Source organism: Mercenaria mercenaria, chromosome 4, assembly GCF_021730395.1.
Source record: "Mercenaria mercenaria strain notata chromosome 4, MADL_Memer_1, whole genome shotgun sequence".
Lineage (NCBI taxonomy): Eukaryota > Metazoa > Mollusca > Bivalvia > Venerida > Veneridae > Mercenaria > Mercenaria mercenaria.
The window spans coordinates 99,251,736-99,273,029 of NC_069364.1; the positions used below are offsets into that span (position 1 = coordinate 99,251,736).

The 21,294-nt window shown below is 34.3% G+C and overlaps 1 protein-coding gene across 1 annotated transcript; it reads right to left on the bottom strand.

Moving 5' to 3' along the window:
* Positions 1-76: 76 nt before the first annotated feature.
* LOC123552565 (alpha-ketoglutarate-dependent dioxygenase alkB homolog 3-like) lies at positions 77-20,451 on the bottom strand. Its single transcript, XM_045342307.2, has 7 exons — positions 20,195-20,451; positions 11,373-11,407; positions 10,446-10,493; positions 9,630-9,822; positions 8,539-8,748; positions 7,292-7,390; positions 77-6,799 (listed from the first exon to the last, which is right to left on the bottom strand). Exons 1-7 carry the CDS (start codon positions 20,369-20,371, stop codon positions 6,722-6,724), a joined length of 840 nt encoding a protein of 279 aa, XP_045198242.2. The 5' UTR covers positions 20,372-20,451; the 3' UTR covers positions 77-6,721.
* Between the last annotated feature and the right edge of the window lie 843 nt (positions 20,452-21,294).

Here is a 21,294-nt window from a genome sequence, read left to right on the forward strand (position 1 = left end):
CTCCTGACTTCTTAACAGTGGTCAAGCAGGTATCCAATCTATATTTAGTAACCATGACAAATAACTTCTAACGTAATATTCTTCGTAAGATTTATTTCTTTTTATGAATAAAACATAACAAGTATAACCTACTTGGCATGAACAATAAATGCACCAGTCATATTTTAATACAGGTACAAAGCTTAAAATCAATCTCTTTAAAAAGAACAAGCTACATGTATGTACAGAAAACAACAACAGTATTGCCTGCATATTACATAAAAACAATTTTCAGTTCCAGCTATCATTACCGGTAAATTACTTTATCAATCAATACAAGTACCAAGACGATTTTTTGGTAAATCGTTTAGTTTCATTAGTATAAAATTTTAAGTAAAGCTATAAAATCCTTTCACTGGTAGTAGATGCAGATGGGAATATCTGGCTGGAGGGTATCTGTTTAAGTGGCAACGAGGCTCTACCGAGTTACTGCGTAAACTGTTACTTGACAACCAGATTCCTATCTGCACAACATACAACAAGTGATAAAATCTTCCTCTTGCATGCCATATTCAACAAATAAAAGAAAAAAGAAAATCAAACATCTTACTGCACTTTTATCTTACAGTAACCTGCTAAACTAAGCATGGGAACATAATGTCCCAAAACAAGAAATCTGCCATGATAATTACAAAGGCAAAAGCAACATAAGAGTTTGGTTTTATTTTATCACTTGCAGTAAAATGTTACATTTTTTTGTTAAACAATTGTTTTGAAACGAGAAATTATGTAAAGAACAAACAGGAACTGTCAAGGTATTTGATTTTTATCCAGTTTTATGTAAAAAAGGTAATAATTACTGCACAAAACCACTGCATAGATATAAGCATTTATATGTCATTTGCAGCATTTCAAGGGTGTAAGATGGAGTTTTCTAGCATCAGCGAAATCACAAGAAATGCCAGTCATGTATGCAATAATTAATAATGTAGACAGGTGCAAAACCATATGTAAACATCAGTATTTAAGTGTTGCCCTCCTTAAAACTTCACTTTTGCTGAAATAGATTAATAACAAAAGGAAATATTTTATGTCCTGGTGTGTCAAAGTTTATATTTGATTTTTAAATAAAAATATTGCCATGATCATGTGTTAAAAAAATTACTTAATTAAAACTAGAAACAAATTGCATTTCAATTTGCTATTTACACTCTGAATGTTTATAGAATGTATATGCTAACATATTTATGTTGCTATGGCAACAATTTTAGCAAAAAAAAAGACCAACACCAAGTAGAATCATAATTTTTAAGATGAATTTCAGTTACCTCCAAGTAAAATGGTAGGTCCCCTGGAATTCAAGATACAAAGATTTGATATTTTAACAGGGAAATGATTAGATATTTTTCACTATAATATTTCATTAATTCACTGAAACCATGCACTTAATTTCTTTATTACATGACTCCTTATAAATATAAATCAACTGTCTATAGTTTGTGCTGCATGTAACAGGCAAGTCCATATTAAACATGTCTTTGCTGAGCTAATAGGTCAAAAACTTGAAAATCAATTCCTGATGTCATATTATAAAACACTTAACAAATGGCTTGCTGGTCAATAGTCATAACTATTGACCCTAAGACCTCAGGCAATAGTTCTGACTATTGACTGGCAAGCCATTCAAAAAGTATGAAATGTTAACTTATTACGCTCGGCAAACAAATGCAAAAATTAAAGACTGCAGTGCATTTTTTTTTGAGAAGGTGACAGGGAGGTTTTTTGAGCAAGCACACTAAAAACAGATTTTATTTCAGCGCTAAATGGCAAGAAAATTCTGATGTCTGTAAAAACATACCGGTAAAACAAAAAGATATGTAACTAGAAGATGCTTTTGTAAACAAGAGCTGTCTCCATAGGATGACACATGCCCCCGATGGCACTTTGAATGAATAGTTATGACCGATGTTAGAGTTTAGGACCTTGGACCTACGGACCTGGGTCTTGCGCACGACACGTCGTCTTACTGTGGTACACATTCATGCCCAATAATTTTAAAATCCATGCATGAATGACAAATATATGGACCGGACACGCCCATCAATGCACTATCATGAAATATGACCTTTAACGTCTAAGTGTGACCTTGACCTTTGAGCTACGGACCTGGGTCTTGCGCACGACACGTTGTCTTACTGTGATACACATTCATGCCAAGTTATTTGAAAATCCATCCATGGATGACAAAGGTCTGGACCGGACACGAATGCACTATCATGAAAAATGACCTTTAGCGTCTAACTGTGACCTTGACCTTTGAGCTACGGATCTAGGTCTTGTGCACGACATGTCGTCTTACTTTGGTACACATTCATGCCAAGTTATTTGAAAATCCATCCATGGATGACAAAGATATGGACCGGACACGAATGCACAAATAAGTTTCAACATTCTGGGTCAAGTGGTTCTCAAGTTATGGATTGGAAAGAGTTTTCTATGTTCAGCCCTCAGTGGCCTTGACCTTTGATGGAGTGACCCCAAAGATATTCAGGGTCATCTACTCTGTAAGTCCTATCACCCTATGAAGTTTGAAGGTTCTAGAACAAACAAGTGAATGAAGTATTGCCATGCAATACAAAGTCCCCTACTGGAAGGCACCTAATTTTCTCTACTGCAGTATAACATAATGAACTGATATCTGTCAATGATGTATAAACAATATTGTACTACATATACAATATGTTATAACAACACACTTGGATTAAAATGTGCATATATAAAAACCCACAGTTGTTTTCATATTGAATTTTTTTGGCTGATTATAAAAATGTTCTCATGTAAGTTATTTATAGTAACAACAAAGGGAAATTAATCTTTATAAAAAAAAAAAAAAAAAAAAAAAAAAAAAAAAAAATCTATATAACATAAGTCCAAAAGAAACTCTTTACCAGGTAGAGATAGGTCAAAATACACCTAAAAATTGGATGTAACATGCATGCTGTACCACAGAAAAGTGGTCTCGATTTTTCTCTACCGCCAGTAATAAAAAAGTTACAATAAAATCTATTTATAGTAATAACAAAGGGACGTAATTCTAAAAACAAGAGTGCCTCATGGTGGTGAACATTTGGTCCAAGTTACATCAAAATCCCTCCATGCATGAAGAAGAAATGTTCCTTACAAAGTCATTCTTGAATTTGACCTTTGACCTCTAAATATGACCTTGACCTTAGACCTAGGGACCTGGTTCTTGCGATGACATGTTGTCTCATCCAGGGGAATATTTGTGCCAACTGATATCTAAATCCTACTTTGCATGACAAAGTTATAGACCGGACAGGAAAAAAATCCTCTTGACCTTTGATCTCAAAGTGTGACCTTGACCTTTAAGCTAGGGTACTGGGTGTTGCGCATGACACGTCGTCTCACCATGGGAAACATTTATGCCAAGTAATATTGTAATCCCTTGATGGATGACAGAGTTCTGGATCGGACAGGGAAAACACCTTATTGACCTTTGACCTCCAATTGTGACCTTGACCTTTGAGCTAAGGGTCTGGGCTTTGCGCATGACATGTTGTCTCATCATGGGGAACATTTGTGCCAAGTAATATTAAAATCCCTTCATGGATGGCAGAGTTATGGATGGGACAGGAAAAAAAACTGTTGACCTTTGACCCCCAATTGTGACCTTGACCTTTGAGCTATGGTTCCGGGATTTGTGCATGACACGTCGTCTCATCATGGGGAACAATTGTGCCAAGTGATATTAAAATCCCTTTATGAATGTCAGTGTTATGGACCGGACACGAAACAGACCCTGTTCATGCTATGTTAACATTTGACTGCTAAGTGTGACCTTGACCTTTGAGCTAGGGGTCTGAAAGTTGTGCATGACACATCGTCTTCTTATGAGGTATATCTGTGCCAAGTAATATTAAAATCCCTTCATAGATGGGAGAGTTATGGACCGGACAGGAAAAAAGCCTTGTTGACCTTTGACCTCCAATTGTGACCTTGACCTTTAAGCTAGGGGTCCAGGTTTTGTGCACGACACGTCGTCTCCTCATGGGGAACATTTGTGCCAAGTAATATTAAAATCTCTTCATGGATGGGAGAGTTATGGACGGGACAGGAAAAAAGCCCTGTTGACCTTTGACCTCCAATTGTGACCTTGACCTTTGAGCTAGGGGTCCGGGATTTGCGCATGACACATCATCTCATCATGGGGAACATTTGTGCCAAGTAATATTAAAATCTCTTCATGGATGGGAGAGTTATGGACCAGACAGGAAAAAAGCCCTGTTGACTTTTGACCTCCAATTGTGACCTTGACCTTTGAGCTAGGGGTCCGGGTTTTGCGCATGACACGTCGTCTCATCATGGGGAACATTTATGCCAAGTAATATTAAAATCCCTTCATGGATGACAGAGTTATGGACCGGACACGAAATTGCGGACAGACGGACGGACGGACGGAATGACGGAAAAGTGCATTCCTATAGTCCCCGAAACTGGTTTTCAACCAGTAGGGGACTAATAAATCTCAAGCTATTGACCGGAAATGGATTTCCATGTTCTGTCTGCTGTGACCTTGACCCTTATCAAAGTGACCCCAAAATCATAGGGGTCATCTTCTCTGCATGTCCAATCATCCTATAAAGTTTCAACATTCTGGGTCAAGTGGTTCTCATGTTATTGATTGGAAATGGTTTTCCATGTTCCCGCCCCTGTGACCTTGACCTTTAACAAAGTGACCCCAAAAACAATAGGGGTCATCTACTCTGCATGACCAATCACCCTATGAAGTTTCAACATTCTGGTTCAAGTGGTTCTCAAGTTATTGATCGGAAATGGTTTTCCATGTTCAGGCCCCTGTGACCTTGACTTTTGATGGAGTGACCCCAAAAACCAAGCAGTGTCTACTCCATAAGCCCTACCACCCTATGAAGTTTGAAGGTTCTAGGTCAAATGGCTCTCCAGTTATTGCCCAGAAATGAAGTGTGACATATGGACGGACGGACAGGGCAAAAACAATATGTCTCCCCCAGAAGAGGGGAGACATAGAAATCAACACTGACATTGTAACCCTGTTTGCATTATCTATCCCTATTATTGCCAACTAATATTGCTGGGACAAAATGTTAATAATTTTTCAGAAAGAACAATCTTCCCGATAAAACACACCTAAAATGTAGTATCTTGAATTTAAAATGTATGAAAGAAATTTGTTTTCAAAATTCAACTGAGGCCATGCCAACCTAGTTTAAAAGGAAAGATTCAAAAATATCTCTGAACTGGAGTCCTAGGCTCAAATGTCTTATAAATAAGACTAATGGAAGAACTCTGAAGAAATTAAATTCTGATATGTTTAAAGATGCCGGAACTGCTAAGCAATGCAAAAGGAAATGTGTGCTGTTTTGGATAATATGATTCGTGTTTTCTTGTAAGCTGTAGTTATCAAAAATTATTAATGCTATTTTGGTCATTTATAATTTCTTGCTAAATGAAAATATCACAGCCGTGAGCCTAGTGCAGTATTACATCAACACATTCTAACCTAGCCATAGAATTTGTTCATTCTTGTTCCATGTATTTCCTTCCCAGCAACCTGATGGTTACATTTTGTTTTATTAACCTTTAGTCTGCTAAATTTCTAAAATGGACTGGTCCATCATTCAATTTGGGCTTATTATTCAAAGGGGTGTTCCCTGAAAATTGACCAACTGAATAGCGAACAGTGCAGACCATGATCAGCCTGCTTGGATGTGTAGGCCGATCTTGGTCTGCACTGGTCGCAAAGGCAGAATCACTTGCCGCCACAGGCTAAAGGTTAAATAAACTTAAGAGTTTCATTATTTAATGAATGGGCCTCGTATTGATCATATTATATAATTATCTTTATTTTTAACTAAATGAATTGGAATAAATGCACAGCATATTTAAAATGGTTTAACTATTCAAAGTTAGCCTTGAAATGTGTTCAGTAAAATCAATGTATAACACAAAATAAAGTATCTTTTTTTCAATTACAATTATAATTTCATGCAAAACACATCCAACTTCACTTCAATCCATATAAATAATTTAAAATAAATAGTTAAAAATGCAATAAATAAGTCGCCAATACAAACTGAAAATGAATGTTCCACTGGGGACCAGTATCAAAACTATTTAATCACATCACTATTATATGTCCATGTGATCCAACACAGCCCCTATCCCTCATGTAAACTATGAAAAAAAGCAATAACATAAATGTTAAGTAGAGAGAATTTATATGAATCAATCAATACCACAGTATACTAGACCAATTACCGCAAAGAGCCTAGTACAAACCAGAGTGCATATTTCTTAACAAGCCCACTAACCTAAAAAGATTAGTTCAATGCTGCTTTTTATACTCATACAAATTATACTACACATTTGTAATGGTTTAACATTTGCATATACACTAAAGTCTGTTATCATGTCTCACAAATCAGCAGTGACCTCTTAGTTTTTTTCGTAACTGACTGGGACCAGAGAAGGTATATATTTTCCGTTAGAAACTTAAATGGATCTCAACAATACAATGAATTTTATAGAGATAGTGTGCATTAAGGGATAGAAGTAAACACAGAACAGCTGACTTTCCAATATGTGAGATCGCGAGAATATATAAATATATAGAAAGAGAGAGAGAAGAAAATGTCACAAAAATGACTGATACCACCCCATGTGTATAAATGCATCATAATATTCACATATCAGGAAAGATAACTCTAAAAGTCAGATTAATTCTTCCAGATCTATCATGGTATTCCCTTGGTATTCGATGCTGAAAACAGATAAAACTATGTTTCAGATATTGTAATTCAAGAAAAAGAAATTAATTCTTTGCTTATCAAATTGTTTATACTAAATATATTGAAATATATAGGTAAAGATTTCACTGAGTGTTAATATACCCTTCTGCTTACTCAGTACAGTACTAGTAGTTCTGCACATTCTGATAACTTTTTTCTAAAACGTACAATCTGATTAAATCCTGATTTTTTTTTTAAAACTTCAGAATATACTAAGAATATCTGGCAAATACAAAAAGGACCATGTACCTGACATTTTGCTAGACTGATCTGAAAAGTCTGGACCTCGGGCAAGTTGTTACAATGGGCGTCTATGGGAAAATAACAATTTTGAAGACAATTTTGCCAATAAAAAATTTGGTACAATGTAGATTTTAATGAAATTTTCACATACATTTGTACATCGAACTGTCATATAGTAGAAATTTTGAGACAAACATTTTCAAGAAATTATACCGCCTTACCTGCCAGTCATCTTGTGTAGAACCTTCCATAATTAACAATGAGCCATGAGTCAGCGGCACTTCTACATGCTGCATATATGTATAATCTCCATTTTCCGTCTGCAGGTAGAAAATTATACCGGTATGTTTACACAATTACAGTTGATTTGCCTTAACCCATCTTCAGCCTGTTTTCATAAAGTATTTTTATTTCTTATTTTAACATGGATTGACATTTTTGACCGTTAAACAAAGCACGAAGTCAGGCATTGTATATTCTGTGATAAACAATGGTTGACACACAGAATGAGAACATTTTGACATCAATTATGAAAGAATTTTATGCCCCTAGTGAAGTCTGAACCCTTGACTATAAAGACAAGTGATTCGAAACCAGCAACATTAACAACTCAGCCACAGGAGACTCGTAACATAATTATATTATTACATACTTGTTTCAGTTTCCTGTTGATTACAATGCTACCAGAAACATCAATATTTTTCCATATACAGATGCCTGAATTTCATATCGGGTGCGTAATTTTTAAAATGTGAGTTGCTGCATTAATTCTGTTATTTAGTTCAGTATTGTCAATCTTATTCAGGCTATTTAACAAATTCATGATATTTACGAAACATTTATATGTGTAGATATGTATGTAATAAAAAGGTTATTATCTTTGCATTGGGAAATATGCACTCATTGTTTAGCGCAAGAATACTGCGCTTCTAAAGTTGCGCAATATTTCCGCTGTAGAACTAGTGCATATTTTCCGATACAAATCTAATAACCTATAAACATTTAAGACAAAACACTTCAAATCTCTAGATATTCAATTTGATGTAACTTTTTTGAAGCATAAATTGCAGATGTTATTTCATGCAGTTCTGTGAAATTATAAAGCTATTCGATACAGAGTACATCTAAAACTTTTAACATTTTCAAGTACAGTTCTAAATTCAGATTTTGGTTGGTGAATAATGGTTTTGCTTTCACACTTTTTACCTGTCAGTACATAAAATGAATAGTGTGAAGTTTTTAATTTCATGGGCAAAAAAATTCACTGTTTCAGCATATATGACTATTTCTTGGGGACATAAAATGTTAGATTTTTAAAAATGTGAAAGATACAACAAACGGAAATCTTGCTTGTTCCTTGCAATTAAATTTCATTGGTGGATGCACCTGTGAAATCAATGAAAATTAGTCCCCCACAATTAAATATAAATTCAAAGTTCACTTCAAAACTAAAATCATAACAACTTACAGCTGGTGGTTTCTTTCTCATCTGAAATGTGCGAGTATCTCCGAATGATATAGATGCTATTGTTGGATCAGGTCCGAGTGACTTCTCATCATCAGAGTGCCATGCAAGGCTGTCGTGTCCATCCCGATACAAGTTGGCCAGCATTGAGTTAAACTCTAAACCAGTGCTTTCTTCAAGTAAATGTTTTATCCTTTGTAATGTAGGATGCCACTGGAAAAAAGGTTGTTTATGATGTCAAAGAATATACATGTGCTTACAACTGCTTAAATATATACATTTTATATACAGAATACAGGAAACCTTCAAGACTGAAGCTTTCATCCATTTTTTACACAAGTATGGTATTGTCAAAGCCGTCTATGTAATTACCAAACCATACGAAGTTCTCAGTAATGTATGTATAAACAGGAATTTGGGACAAAAAACTACTTTACTATTTACATTTTAATACAGAAATCTTTCATATTTGTCATTAAACACAAAATTTAACAAAATATATACTTTTTTTGTTAAAGAAGCGTTCGTATTTCAAGTTTATCAACAGTAAAATTGTGAAGGATATAAAACTACAAAGGTAATAGATAAACATATTGTCAGGCAAATAAAATAAAATTACACAAACTATGCAAAAAAGTATACTCTGAAATATTAATTCCATGTCATAGACAGTTTTAAAATGAAAACATGATAACATAATATGTTTCAGGTTTACTTTAGCTTAAATGGTTACTTCACTTTTCATTTGGTTTCCACAGAAATCGGTATTTTCAACGGAAATTATATTAAAGTAATAAGCGCACAGTTGGAGACCATGTATGTCTTTCAGTTCTGACAAATTTCTAGCGTCTATAAATTCAGCTTTCTCAGTGTGCACTGTTCATTCAAAATTGGACACAAACACTACATACGGCTTCCTCGTATTAAAAAAAATGACAGAAAAGCTTTTGAATCCAAAGCTATAAATCACAGAACAGTCCCAGAATGAGCCTTTGCCAATTAAATAACTGAAAATTAACCAATCAGATGCTGTATTTTAAAGACTAATCTTCAAACAAATTTTTACAGGCTGAGGCCCTAGTGTTTCTTCGTACCTCAGTGCAGGCATCATGTGTGACTCCTGAATATCTGTAAGGATGGTCACCATACCATGCTGTCAACCTTGGCTGTAAATACTTTTCTCCATTTTTTACATCACTCCTCTGTCGCCATGGTAATCCATGAAACAATTCCTCGTACATCTGATCTGCATTTTTTGGGTCCAGAAAGTCAGGAAAGAATCTCAGCCTTAAACAGAAATAATTTGATTTAAAACAAAAATGAAACTGGTAATTATTTTTATGATAAATGATTTTATCCAAAAAAAAAACTCAGTTGATGTATCTCTTCTTTACATTTTCAATTTAATGACAAAATCTTTAAAAAGAAATTGTATTATCTATAATAAGTTACTTCCAAACTTAAAGTTCTATCATTTGAATGCTTTTTATCTTACAGTAAAGCCATATAAGATTAAATTTTCAAAGTATTTCTGAGGACCTGGAACATAATTATGATTATTATTAGATTGAATCTTCTATCGTTTGCCGAAGGAAAAGGGATATAGTTATGGTGTTGTCCATCCATCTTTCTCTGTGACAGATAACCTTATTCTGTGTGACAGATGATAGATTCAGAGAAATAAGATTATTTAAGTAAATATTTCATTTAAAGTGGCATTAAGCGCATCTTATTACACGCAGTGTGTTTTTGGTGAATGTTTTATAAAAGCAATGTTTAGCTGCTGCGCATTTAAATGTTAAATTAACATTGAAAAGTGCGCATAATTCCACTTTAAACAGAATGTCATTCCATGTAAAATATTTCTCGGTCACTGCTATAAATTGTCTGTCAAGTATATGTAATTATACCTGGATAGTCCAGAGGGCTCAGAACTTATGTCATACACACCAGGTTTCCTGCAAAATATCATCAATATTAATTTAAAGTTAGTCAGCCAGAAATGGAAATCTGTACTTTCCATGCTATCACTTAGCCTGCCCGCTTAGCTCAACAGAGAGCGCCAAATCTACAGATCATATGGTTGTGAGTTTAATCCTCAGGAAAAGCTTATGTTCTCCATGAAGATTTTATAAAATCCAATTTTATAAATTAATTTTGCACATTAAGTTCAGAATGACACTGTCTTAATTGAATATATAAAACACAAGAGTGTCACAGACTGAGAAGCAAAATTTCAACATTTAGTTTGTGTATTTAAATTATTCCTATAACTTCCATCCAATTCAAAAGAAACTTGGAATACATCATCAACATGACATGAACCTGACTGAAGTCTGTATTCAGACTGTATGTTTTGTTAAAAGGAGCTCACTTATGAAGCTATTAAATTTTATGTAACTATGTCCCTTTTCTCCTTGAAACATAGCTGATCAAATTTAGCAGCTAACAAAGAGTTTTGCTGAGTATAAAATTGGAAATATAGAAATTAAGGGTTTTTTTTTAAATGAATATTAGTAAATATAAAACCACAGGGAATATTACCGTAACTATACAGTCACGGAATCATATCAACAGTTTATATGATGACATCATAATTTAATGGTAAAGGAATACCCCCTGCTGTGCTGTGCCCAGCCAGACATTAAGGCATGTAATGGTACTAAATCGGTAAAACTAGCAGCTTTGTGCAAGCCAGCTGGATGGTTTTCGTAAACACTGACTTGAGCAGGGCTTGTACCAACATATCTAAAGGGGGAGTAAATTGAGGTCAGTGACCTTTACCAATACTAACCTGCCACACTAGTCACTTGGATTAGAAGTTAATTGATACTTACGATATAACTTTGTCTGCAGGTTTCTGCCTCAGTTCCTATTGAAATATAAAAACTGCAGTTATTATCAATTCAGAAATCCATAAAAGACAGAATGATAGATGTGTTCCACAGGACACTGTTGCCAAGACTTCATGTCATTGTACAAGTTTTCGTGACTCCAGGACCAGGTGAAATATATTTTTAGATTATGCAAAACTTTTTTAACATTAAATTTTGTGTTTTTTCACTAAGTCAAGCACCATACCTCTTGTCTGGAATCAGTATAAATGAAATCTGAAATGCCAGGTACACAACTTCACATGTTATATAACAATCCTCCGATATTTTATGAATCAAAGACAAATATTTTTTAGATATACCGTATGCAATACAAACTCGTTTTTTGTTAGAATTAGCTCTCTGTCTAGCTGGAGACATATTGACTATGAAATTTTATCCGCGATTTCAGTAAGTCACTATAATATTTACTTTGAAATAAAAATCTAAAATACTTAAGAAAAGCATACACTTATTACTTTGAACCTTCAATCCCGAGAGAAACACAAAACTGATAAAATATTCAATTACTTCACACAACTGACTAATTACTATAAATGATTTATCAAATTCACAATCGTGTTTTTCTTGGGGTTAAAGGTTTATAAATACTTGTTTCCCACTAACTGCAATTATCTAAAACCACAAAAAAGACAAAAGCAATTTTTTAAAATCATCATCTGTTTTTGTTACATAAATGAAATTTTCCTCTCTGCAAATACCATTCCAGTATTCATATTGATTACCGGACCTAGACAGCCCTACACAGGTCGTGGGGTTAATACAGAAAGGAGACAAGTGCCTTCTTTATTCCTATGCAGATGTCTCCTTTCTGCATTAACCCCACAAGGTTGTCTATGGGTCCAGTTATGGACCCCTATAGCCATTGCCTTGGTGGTTTTAGGTTCCATCCCTACTGGTTGGCCAGATAATATCAACACTAAATCGCAAATTTTTGGCAATGTTTTACACACCTGTGTAAATATTACTTCGAAAGAAACACCAGCTTGTTGCTTTTCCGTCGACTCCGCTAGAGTTATACTGGGTATACCAATGGGCTCTATTTATAACAAAATGATTGTATGAAAGGATAAATTCTATTCTGTTTAATTGATTTATATTTTAGCTTTAAGACTTTTTTTTCCAAAAAACTCCTCAAAACACTAGTAAAAGTTCCACTTTTGTCGTTCAAAGAATAGAGGTGGGGAATTTTAGCATTTTCTGGCATGTACCTATTATGGTGAATTTCAACTTTCAATCTAAATAAGGCCACACCAAATTAATTTCTTGGTCATCGGATTTTTTCCAAAAAATTTAGGAGCGAGCGAAATAAAAATAAAAATATTTGTTTTTGGATTTCACCTACTTTTGGAGTGGGCGAGGAGCGATTTGAAGAAAAAAATAAAAAGCCTTGCCACAAAAGTCAACAAGCACTGCAAAAACATATCAAAATGGCTTGAAATAACATAAAAGAACCAAAGATCTTTAAATGTTGAAGGTTTAATTACAAACTGTTTCCAAAATACATTACAAACATTTAGACATTTAAACAAACTGGGGGGACAACAGGCGGATACAAGAAAATCTGGCAATTTGACCGTATTTCTAGTGTATAGAACTAATATGTTTGCTAAGTTTTATCCTAGGCAAGCCAGTACCCTGGCCACATAAAGGGTTTTGCCTTATATTCTATGTCATTACATAAGAATAAGAAAGCTGTTACTCTCATGTAGTGTATTACAAAAATCATTATATATATGGAAAATTCTGCAATCACCTCACCAGTACATTAGGTACTCATGACCTATATATCATAACTTGTCTGTCAACTTTCAATGCAATTTCACAAGATACCAGGAAATCCATCATCCACTGATGGCCAAATTCACTTGTAAATTCAATGACAAATTTTGCACTTTCTGTTGTTCTTTGATTTCACATTTAACTTTGGCAGATAAGGAAAGACTTACTTTTGATGATGCAAGTCTTAACAATAAATGCATTATTATATACCAGTTTCTTTTTGATAAATAGATCTGATGGTACCCATTAAACAAATCTGAAAAGAGATCTATAAACAGTTATATAATATTCTTGTTTTGCAACTCTACTTGAAAAATAAAAAAGTAAGCCTTTAATGCACGTTTTCTTGGATTGTGAGTTTGTAAGCCCTTTAGGGTTCCTTTGCCCTAATAAAGTTCCATGTGTATACCCCTTCTCCGCAAGAAAATTGTGTTCATTTTACATAGCTGCTAGAAGCAATGTTCCAGTCCTTAAAATCAAAGTTATTTCAACAATACATTATTTATGATGTAACACTGTATGTGAAGTCCAAACTGAATTATACCTCCTGGTCATCATTTAAATACTACCAAATTCCTGCTGATATATGTGTATAATTTTAAGGATTGCAGCAAAACTTTATTTTAATCACCAGCCATTATTAAACGACACTAATGAGATATTGATGTTCGTCTTGAGAAAAAAATGTTCTGCGGAAACTCTTTCTGATGATCTTTCAAGGATTATTCCTTTAATTCATTGTTCAATGATGTATTAAACAGACATGCTCCATTCAAACAAAAACGTGTAAAACATGTACATTTACCAGACTGGTACAATCCAGAGATTTTGCAAGCTACCAAAGAAAGAGACAAGGCAAAAAAGCTCAATGACAGGGCACAATATAAATTTTGGCGAAACAAAGTTAAAAGCCTCATATACAATTCTAAAAAAAGATACTATTCTGAAACTATAAATGACAATAAAAAACATGCCAAAGAATTGTGGAAAAATCTGAAACAATTATCAGGTAAAGTCACCAATCACCAAACCAACTACATTCAGGATGAGGAGGGGACTCAGATCTCAGATCCAATTAAAACAGCAGAAGTATTTAACAATTATTTCATTGACATTTTCAAATCAGCCCCTCAAAATTGTTCCTCCTTATCAGAAAGTGATAAAATAAAATTAAAGGAGTTTATTGCAATCCATACTAAACTAGATTCTCCATTTTCAATACCAAAAGTCACAAGCACATTCATAGAAAAAGAGCTACAAAAACTTGATCTGAGTAAATCAACTGGACTTGATGGCATAGGCCCAAAATTTCTTAAAATAAGTGCTCAGATCATATCTAAACCTCTAGAAAAGATATTTAATCTAAGTATATCAAAGGGTATATTTCCAGCAATATTTAAGAGGGCAAAGGTTACACCTATGTATAAAAAGGGGTCTAAATGTGACAAAACAAACTATAGACCAATATCAATCTTACCAATTCTATCAAAAGTGTTAGAAAGACATGTCAGTAACACTTTCAAATCATTTCTGGAAAATAATTCTCTTCTTCACCCAAATCAGTCAGGGTTTCGAACAAGCTACTCGTGCGAAACTGCTCTAACTACTATTATTGACAACTGGATAAAAGCAATAAATGAAGAAAATCTTGTTGGAACTATTTTTCTAGATCTTACTAAAGCATTTGATCTTATCAATCACAAGTTACTCATTGAAAAACTGAAATTATATAATGTTGATGAAAATGCAATTACATGGTTCCGGTCATATCTCACAAATCGCTCACAGCAAGTTCATGTGTCTGGAAAATATTCCAGTGCTCAAGATATACTGTCTGGTGTGCCACAAGGCTCAGTTTTAGGGCCTCTTCTTTTCATTGTTTACATAAATGATATGCCTTTACACTTATCAAATTCAACATCAGATATATTTGCAGATGATACCACTTTATCATCTTATGGAAATACTATCATCTCAGTTAGTGACAATCTTCAGTCTGATCTTGATTCTGTACAAAACTGGTGTGAACGAAATTCAATGATTACAAATGCTGAAAAAACTAAAGCAATGTTCATTTCACCTTCAAACCACACATATAATACTATCAAAGACTCAAATATTTCTCTCAAAGATAAAACTATACAAACTTCAACCACAGAAAAACTCCTGGGAGTTCATATTGATCATACCCTTAACTGGAAAATGCATGTTCAAATGACACTGAATAAATGCAACTCCTTATTATATTTGCTTATGAGAATTAAACAATTTTTAAATCTCCATACTACAAAAATGTTCTTCAATGCATACATTCTTCCTCATCTAGATTACTGTTGCACTATTTGGGGAAACTGTAACACTGAGCTTTTGAATGACATGTACAAATTCCAAAAACGTGCAGCTCGTGTTATTTTAGATAAAGACATTGACACACCAACAGATGATTTATTTATTCAACTTAACTGGATGAAATTTCAAGATAGAGCTAATTATAAAAAAGCCATATTAGTATACAAGTCTCTTAACAACCTTCTCCCTAGTTACATGAAGCAACTATTTACATATACTGAAAATAGGTCATTGAGATCACATGATCAAAGACTACTTTTAGTTCCAAAACCTCGACTTGAATTCTGCAGAAAATCACTGGCATACTCTGGTGCAAAATTATGGAACTCACTTCCTTATCATATAAGAACATCAACAAACCTGAACACATTCAAAAGCAATTATTTAAAATGGTGGTTCTCTAGTGGGCAACAACATCTATCAACCGCATGAGAGCTATGATATTTTTTGATATCAGAGTACTTATTTAAAACTATAAATAATTAACAAATAATTGTATATTGTTTGTTTCATTACTTTTGCTTTCAGTGTAACTTTACATAAAACCATGTTGTTTATTCTATTACCTTCCTTATGTAAATTTTGTGTAATCCTCTTATATATGCTATTTTGCATTATAATCCCTTCATGACTTTGTTTACTTTAATTTGTTAATTTGTGTTTACTGTATATATGTACATTTGAGGCTCACAGGGAAGACTGGGTACACCCAACTGTGTTGCCTCGTTAAATAAAGACTTTATTATTATTATTATTATTATTTATTTACACAATCTAACTGTCATTTCGGCTGTCAGTTTTGCAAACTGGGGCAACACAGAGCCTCAAACATGTTCTTCTGGTGTTTTAATGGACAATTATGATTAAAAGTATTAAAATTTATGAATTACTGTCGCTTCACAGTGATAATAAGGCCCCTAAACAGTGAAAAACGCCCGCTCTGAATTTTGAAATCGGTCTGCAAAAACTGAAGCGAGCGGAAGCTGATTTTCACCAAAAAAATTTGTTATTGATTTTGGAAAAAATGGAGCGGGAAATCCGTTGACCAAGTAATCAATTTGGTGTGGCCTAAGTTGTTAAATTGATCAAAGACAAAGAAAGCATTTCTATTTTACAATTGGTCAAACTAAATATGCAATAGATATGGCAGAAATAAGCAACTTCATTGAAAATTAAGAGAAAAATTGCAAAGATTAACCATAATGACCAGTCACTTAGCTAAATTCTTTAATTTCTGGGATCAGTGTGAAATACAATGAAAAACTCAACAATATTCAAAAATAAAATAGTATATGTAAACATCTAAGCAGATTGAACATAAATAAAGAGATAAAAAATCATTTTTAAAATGTAAAGCACTTTTCATGTTAACTGACAAAACAGGACATTCACGGTAGTATGTATATCCCAGTAATTGGTATAAAAGGTATATATTTAAAAAAAGACATGATCTTGTAAGAGGCCCAAAAAGGGTACCTAAAACAGGGGTCCAGTTTAGGCTCCCATACTTGCCAAATGCGAGTACATTTTGAAAAATGCAAGTGACTTTTGCCAAAACTCGCAAAATTTTGCGAGTGCAAAATCTCAAGTAAAATTACGACAGTTTCATTTTCTTTAACTTTCAGTTTAAATCTATTGTAAATATGCATTGATTCAATGATGATGTTTCACACAATATGCACCAAATGATGACATTTTACATAGTGTGTGGACTGTTTGCAGATTTTGATTAAGCAACATGGTAACTACCAGTAACAGTATGTGTGCACACGACATCTGATGGGGAAAAAAAACATGTTTAATATACACAAGCTTACTGGTAGTGTTATGCAGGACAGAGCCTTGTTTCTGCCCAAAACGGTCGGACAAATTTGCGACTACAGTTGATAATTGTGATTTGAACTTTTTAGTACTTGCAAGCATGTGAAAAAAGTTAAATTCTAACCTTTCTAAAAGCTGTCATTTAGCATCATGGTAGCAGATTAAATTGGAGTCTGACTTTTTTGTCCAAAACAAGAAAAGAAAACATTGAACACTGAATGCAGAATCCCCTACTAGGGGCCCTAGTCAGCGACTTTTTGTAAACAAATTTTAGAGTCATTGTAAGTACGAAATACTTGCCGATTTTGTATTGTTAAATCAATTTTATCAAGAAATGCCTAAGTTATCTATTGCATTTGCAACTTCATTGTATCGGTTATATCACCATTCATGTGCTTTGATTTCTGGTGACTTGGCCTTCCAGTGCACATGCGTGGTGTGAATAAGCTGAGGTAAATTCGAAGCCCTTTCCCATTCATTACCCACTGCTCAGGGGCCTTTAGGGTGGTAAGATTGTGACCATAGTATAATCAGAAGATTATACACATTGTGTCAGTAAAAAGCTATACATAGCTTATGTTAACTTGTTAAAATATCTCCGACAATAAATAAATTTTGATTTGATTTTGATTCACAACATATCTCTGTGCAGTGATATTATCTCGCCCACCAGTAGTAAATGCAAAGTACCGTAAAAACTCGAATATATGATGCAGTTTTTTAACGATTTTTTTCATTTTCTCAAAGGGATGCGTAATATATACCAAGGTAGAGCTTCAAACATTTTTTTCCAGCTTGAAAACCCGAAAATATCGGCGAAAATCGGAAAACTTTGTCAACTGTCATGTGTTCACATTTTGGGCCGTGCTTTTTTAACTTCCTCTTGAAGAGCGTTTTATTGGGCGGGTCTAATAACACGTACGGAACAGAACCTCTGATGATTATGGTAAAGTTGATTTTATTTTTGAGTTTAACTTTTCTGTATTTGTAAATTTAATTAATAAGTATCGTACATATCCAGAGCACCGGATAATGTGTCAGTTTAATAATTAGGCAAAATACAAAATTTCGTGGTTCCGGGTTGTAGGTGTTTGATCATTAAAATCATTATCTTTCAACATGTTCAAGGATGCTCAAATAAATTGCAATTAAAACAGATTGTTTGTTATTTTTTTTATTTCCTGCAAATTATTACTGATCAGTACAGCAGCTCGTACATTGTTAAACAAACACGCTAATTAGCCGCGATTTTCTCGTTTGATGTGCCCATAATTATGAGATGTTTGTTCGCATGTCTGTTAAAGTGTACTAAGGTGTTGACAGCTTGAGAAAGTTCTCAAATACTTTAGAAAGAATTTGTCTGTCAGTTACTGTCACTGTTGTCTGTAACCGATAATGCAGCAATTGCGATTTTCACGAGAAATCGTTTTTACGCATGCCGCTAACGGCCGATTTTGACTTTGTAAACAACGTTTTCGACAGATTTTTCGGTGCGTGATATATTCCAATGTAAGAATTTTTCCCAAGATTTTGATACAAGATCAGAGGTGCGTAATATACATGCTAGCGTGATATATTTGAGTTTTTACGGTAAAGTAAACACTGGGAGAGAAAATACCAAGGTCCCTACTGGGGCTTTAACCCCGAACCTCATGATCCGTAAGCAGATACTCAAAGGGTTAACCCAACAGCCTTGCTGTTGAAAGTGGCCTTATAAACCTACATTCACACTACACTTCTCCCCCTTTATTTTTCAGAGCTTTCCAGCTCTCCAGAATGACACTCCATGCCCACCACATGAGTCTGTCAAACACTTCTGACACCATTAATTTAAAAGTAAACACTGGGAGAGAAAATACCAAGGTCCCTACTTGGGTTCGAACCCCAGAGCTCATGGTCCATAGGCAGACACTCTAATCACATCACTAAAGGGTTAACCCAATAGGAGAGATCGTGTTTGTATACAAATCCGTTGTATTTTCTATTTTTAAAACTGATAAGACAAAGGTCGGGTGGGCAGACGCCGAGCGTCCATGTTTTTTTGTTAACAGTTCTAACTGCTTTAACATTCTTAAAACACATAAATTATATCAATATTTTTTTGATCAATGGAAAGGACATAAAACAAGCAATTTACTGATTACTTTTAATTATTATTTCGAAGTAATATATGGATTAATTATGAACGCTTAACTTACTGTACAGTGTTTTTTCTAAAAGGCTGTTGGAAGTGGCCTTATAAACCTACATTCACTACTGTAATGATTACTGAATGCATAAAGGGAAGTAATTCCATTAATATGCAAATTTGTAAACCTGTCAATTGTCATTGGAGTAAAATGACAGTATACAGGCGCAATAAATCACCTTTGGTGATGAGCTAGCTTTTCACCGACAGGATTTGTGTGTGTCTGTCCGTGTGGATGCCAGTACACGGCACTAAAAAATTACAAATGGTGTCAGAAGTGGGATGAAGTCAACTGCCGGACTGGAGCTGCCTTACCCATGCATTTCCTAGGCCAAATCTAGGGACGAGATTTCTCGGAGGGGAAAGTAATGTAATGATTACTGAATGCATAAAGGGAAGTAATTCCATTAATATGCAAATTTGTATACCTGTCAATTGTCATTGGAGTAAAATGACAGTATACAGGCGCAATAAATCACCTTTGGTGATGAGCTAGCTTTTCACTGACTGGATTTGTGTCTGTCTGTCCGTGTGGATGCCAGTACATGGCACTAAAACGTTACAAATATTTTCTCTAAACTTTACCATACTATTATCAATTCAACTTTGAGGATTTCAATATTACCTCTGATGGTTGTTCATAAACAAATTTCTTTGTACTGGAGGAAGGCTGCACCTGATCTATATTTTTTCCAAACCAGCTTGGAACGTTTTGAGGTTTGGCCTTGTCTCTATCGGATCTCACATTTAATGATGGTGCCCAACCTCCTTGAACACGTGCTCTTCGGCGTTTGTCGTTCATATTTTGGCAATAACTTAACGTAAAATAATTTTTTTTCGCAAAAAATAAAGTTTGTTTACATAATTTTCATGGAAGCTGCCATTTTGTAAACTAATGGACCTAATTGGCTTAACTACACACAAGAGCATATGAATTACCAACAAGATCACTTAACTGTCAACAAGATTAATGTCTGCAAAGCTGTTTTTGGGGGGTGTTACCTGAGTAACGCATCAGAGATAGTATTGCTTGACTACCGTTTCAGAGAGCTTTTTTTATTGCACTAGGCTTGTATGCTATCTATCTATCTTTCATGTAGTCAAACCCCTGCTGGGGACCTAGACTTTGTATGCTACCTGAACACAAAATATTTGGTATATTGGCAATTCATTCCGAGTTCACTTCAACTTCAACTTGTTATTGCCATAAAATCAGTATTGATTATATATTACGCCTGGCTTTGTTGACCATCGGAAAAAGAGGCTTATTAAAAATACATTGAAAATATTTCAAATATAAACCAATCTCAATGCCTCCACTATATCATAAATTGACCAAGCACCAAAAAATTCTATTCCGTCCTCAATCATTCCAAACAAGACTCAGCATCCCTGCCATCCTTAAAATACAAAAACAAACACAACTCTGAAGAAAATTCAAAGGCACCGGCTCTAATTAATCAATTCCACTCGGTATTCAGCCCCAAATCATCTCTAAACTTGGCATCCTACTGCAAGATGAGACGCCATGACATGTCTGATTAAAAAAATAAAGTTATCACCACCTGAAGACAGCAGAACTACCCAAGAATACCAAATATCCATGAAATGGCAATGACATAGAAAAGTTCCTATCCAATCGCAACCCTGATATTGCATGTAGGTGAGACAAAATCAAGCCCATTATTTTCAAAACACTTTCAAAGGAACTGTCACCAATTATTT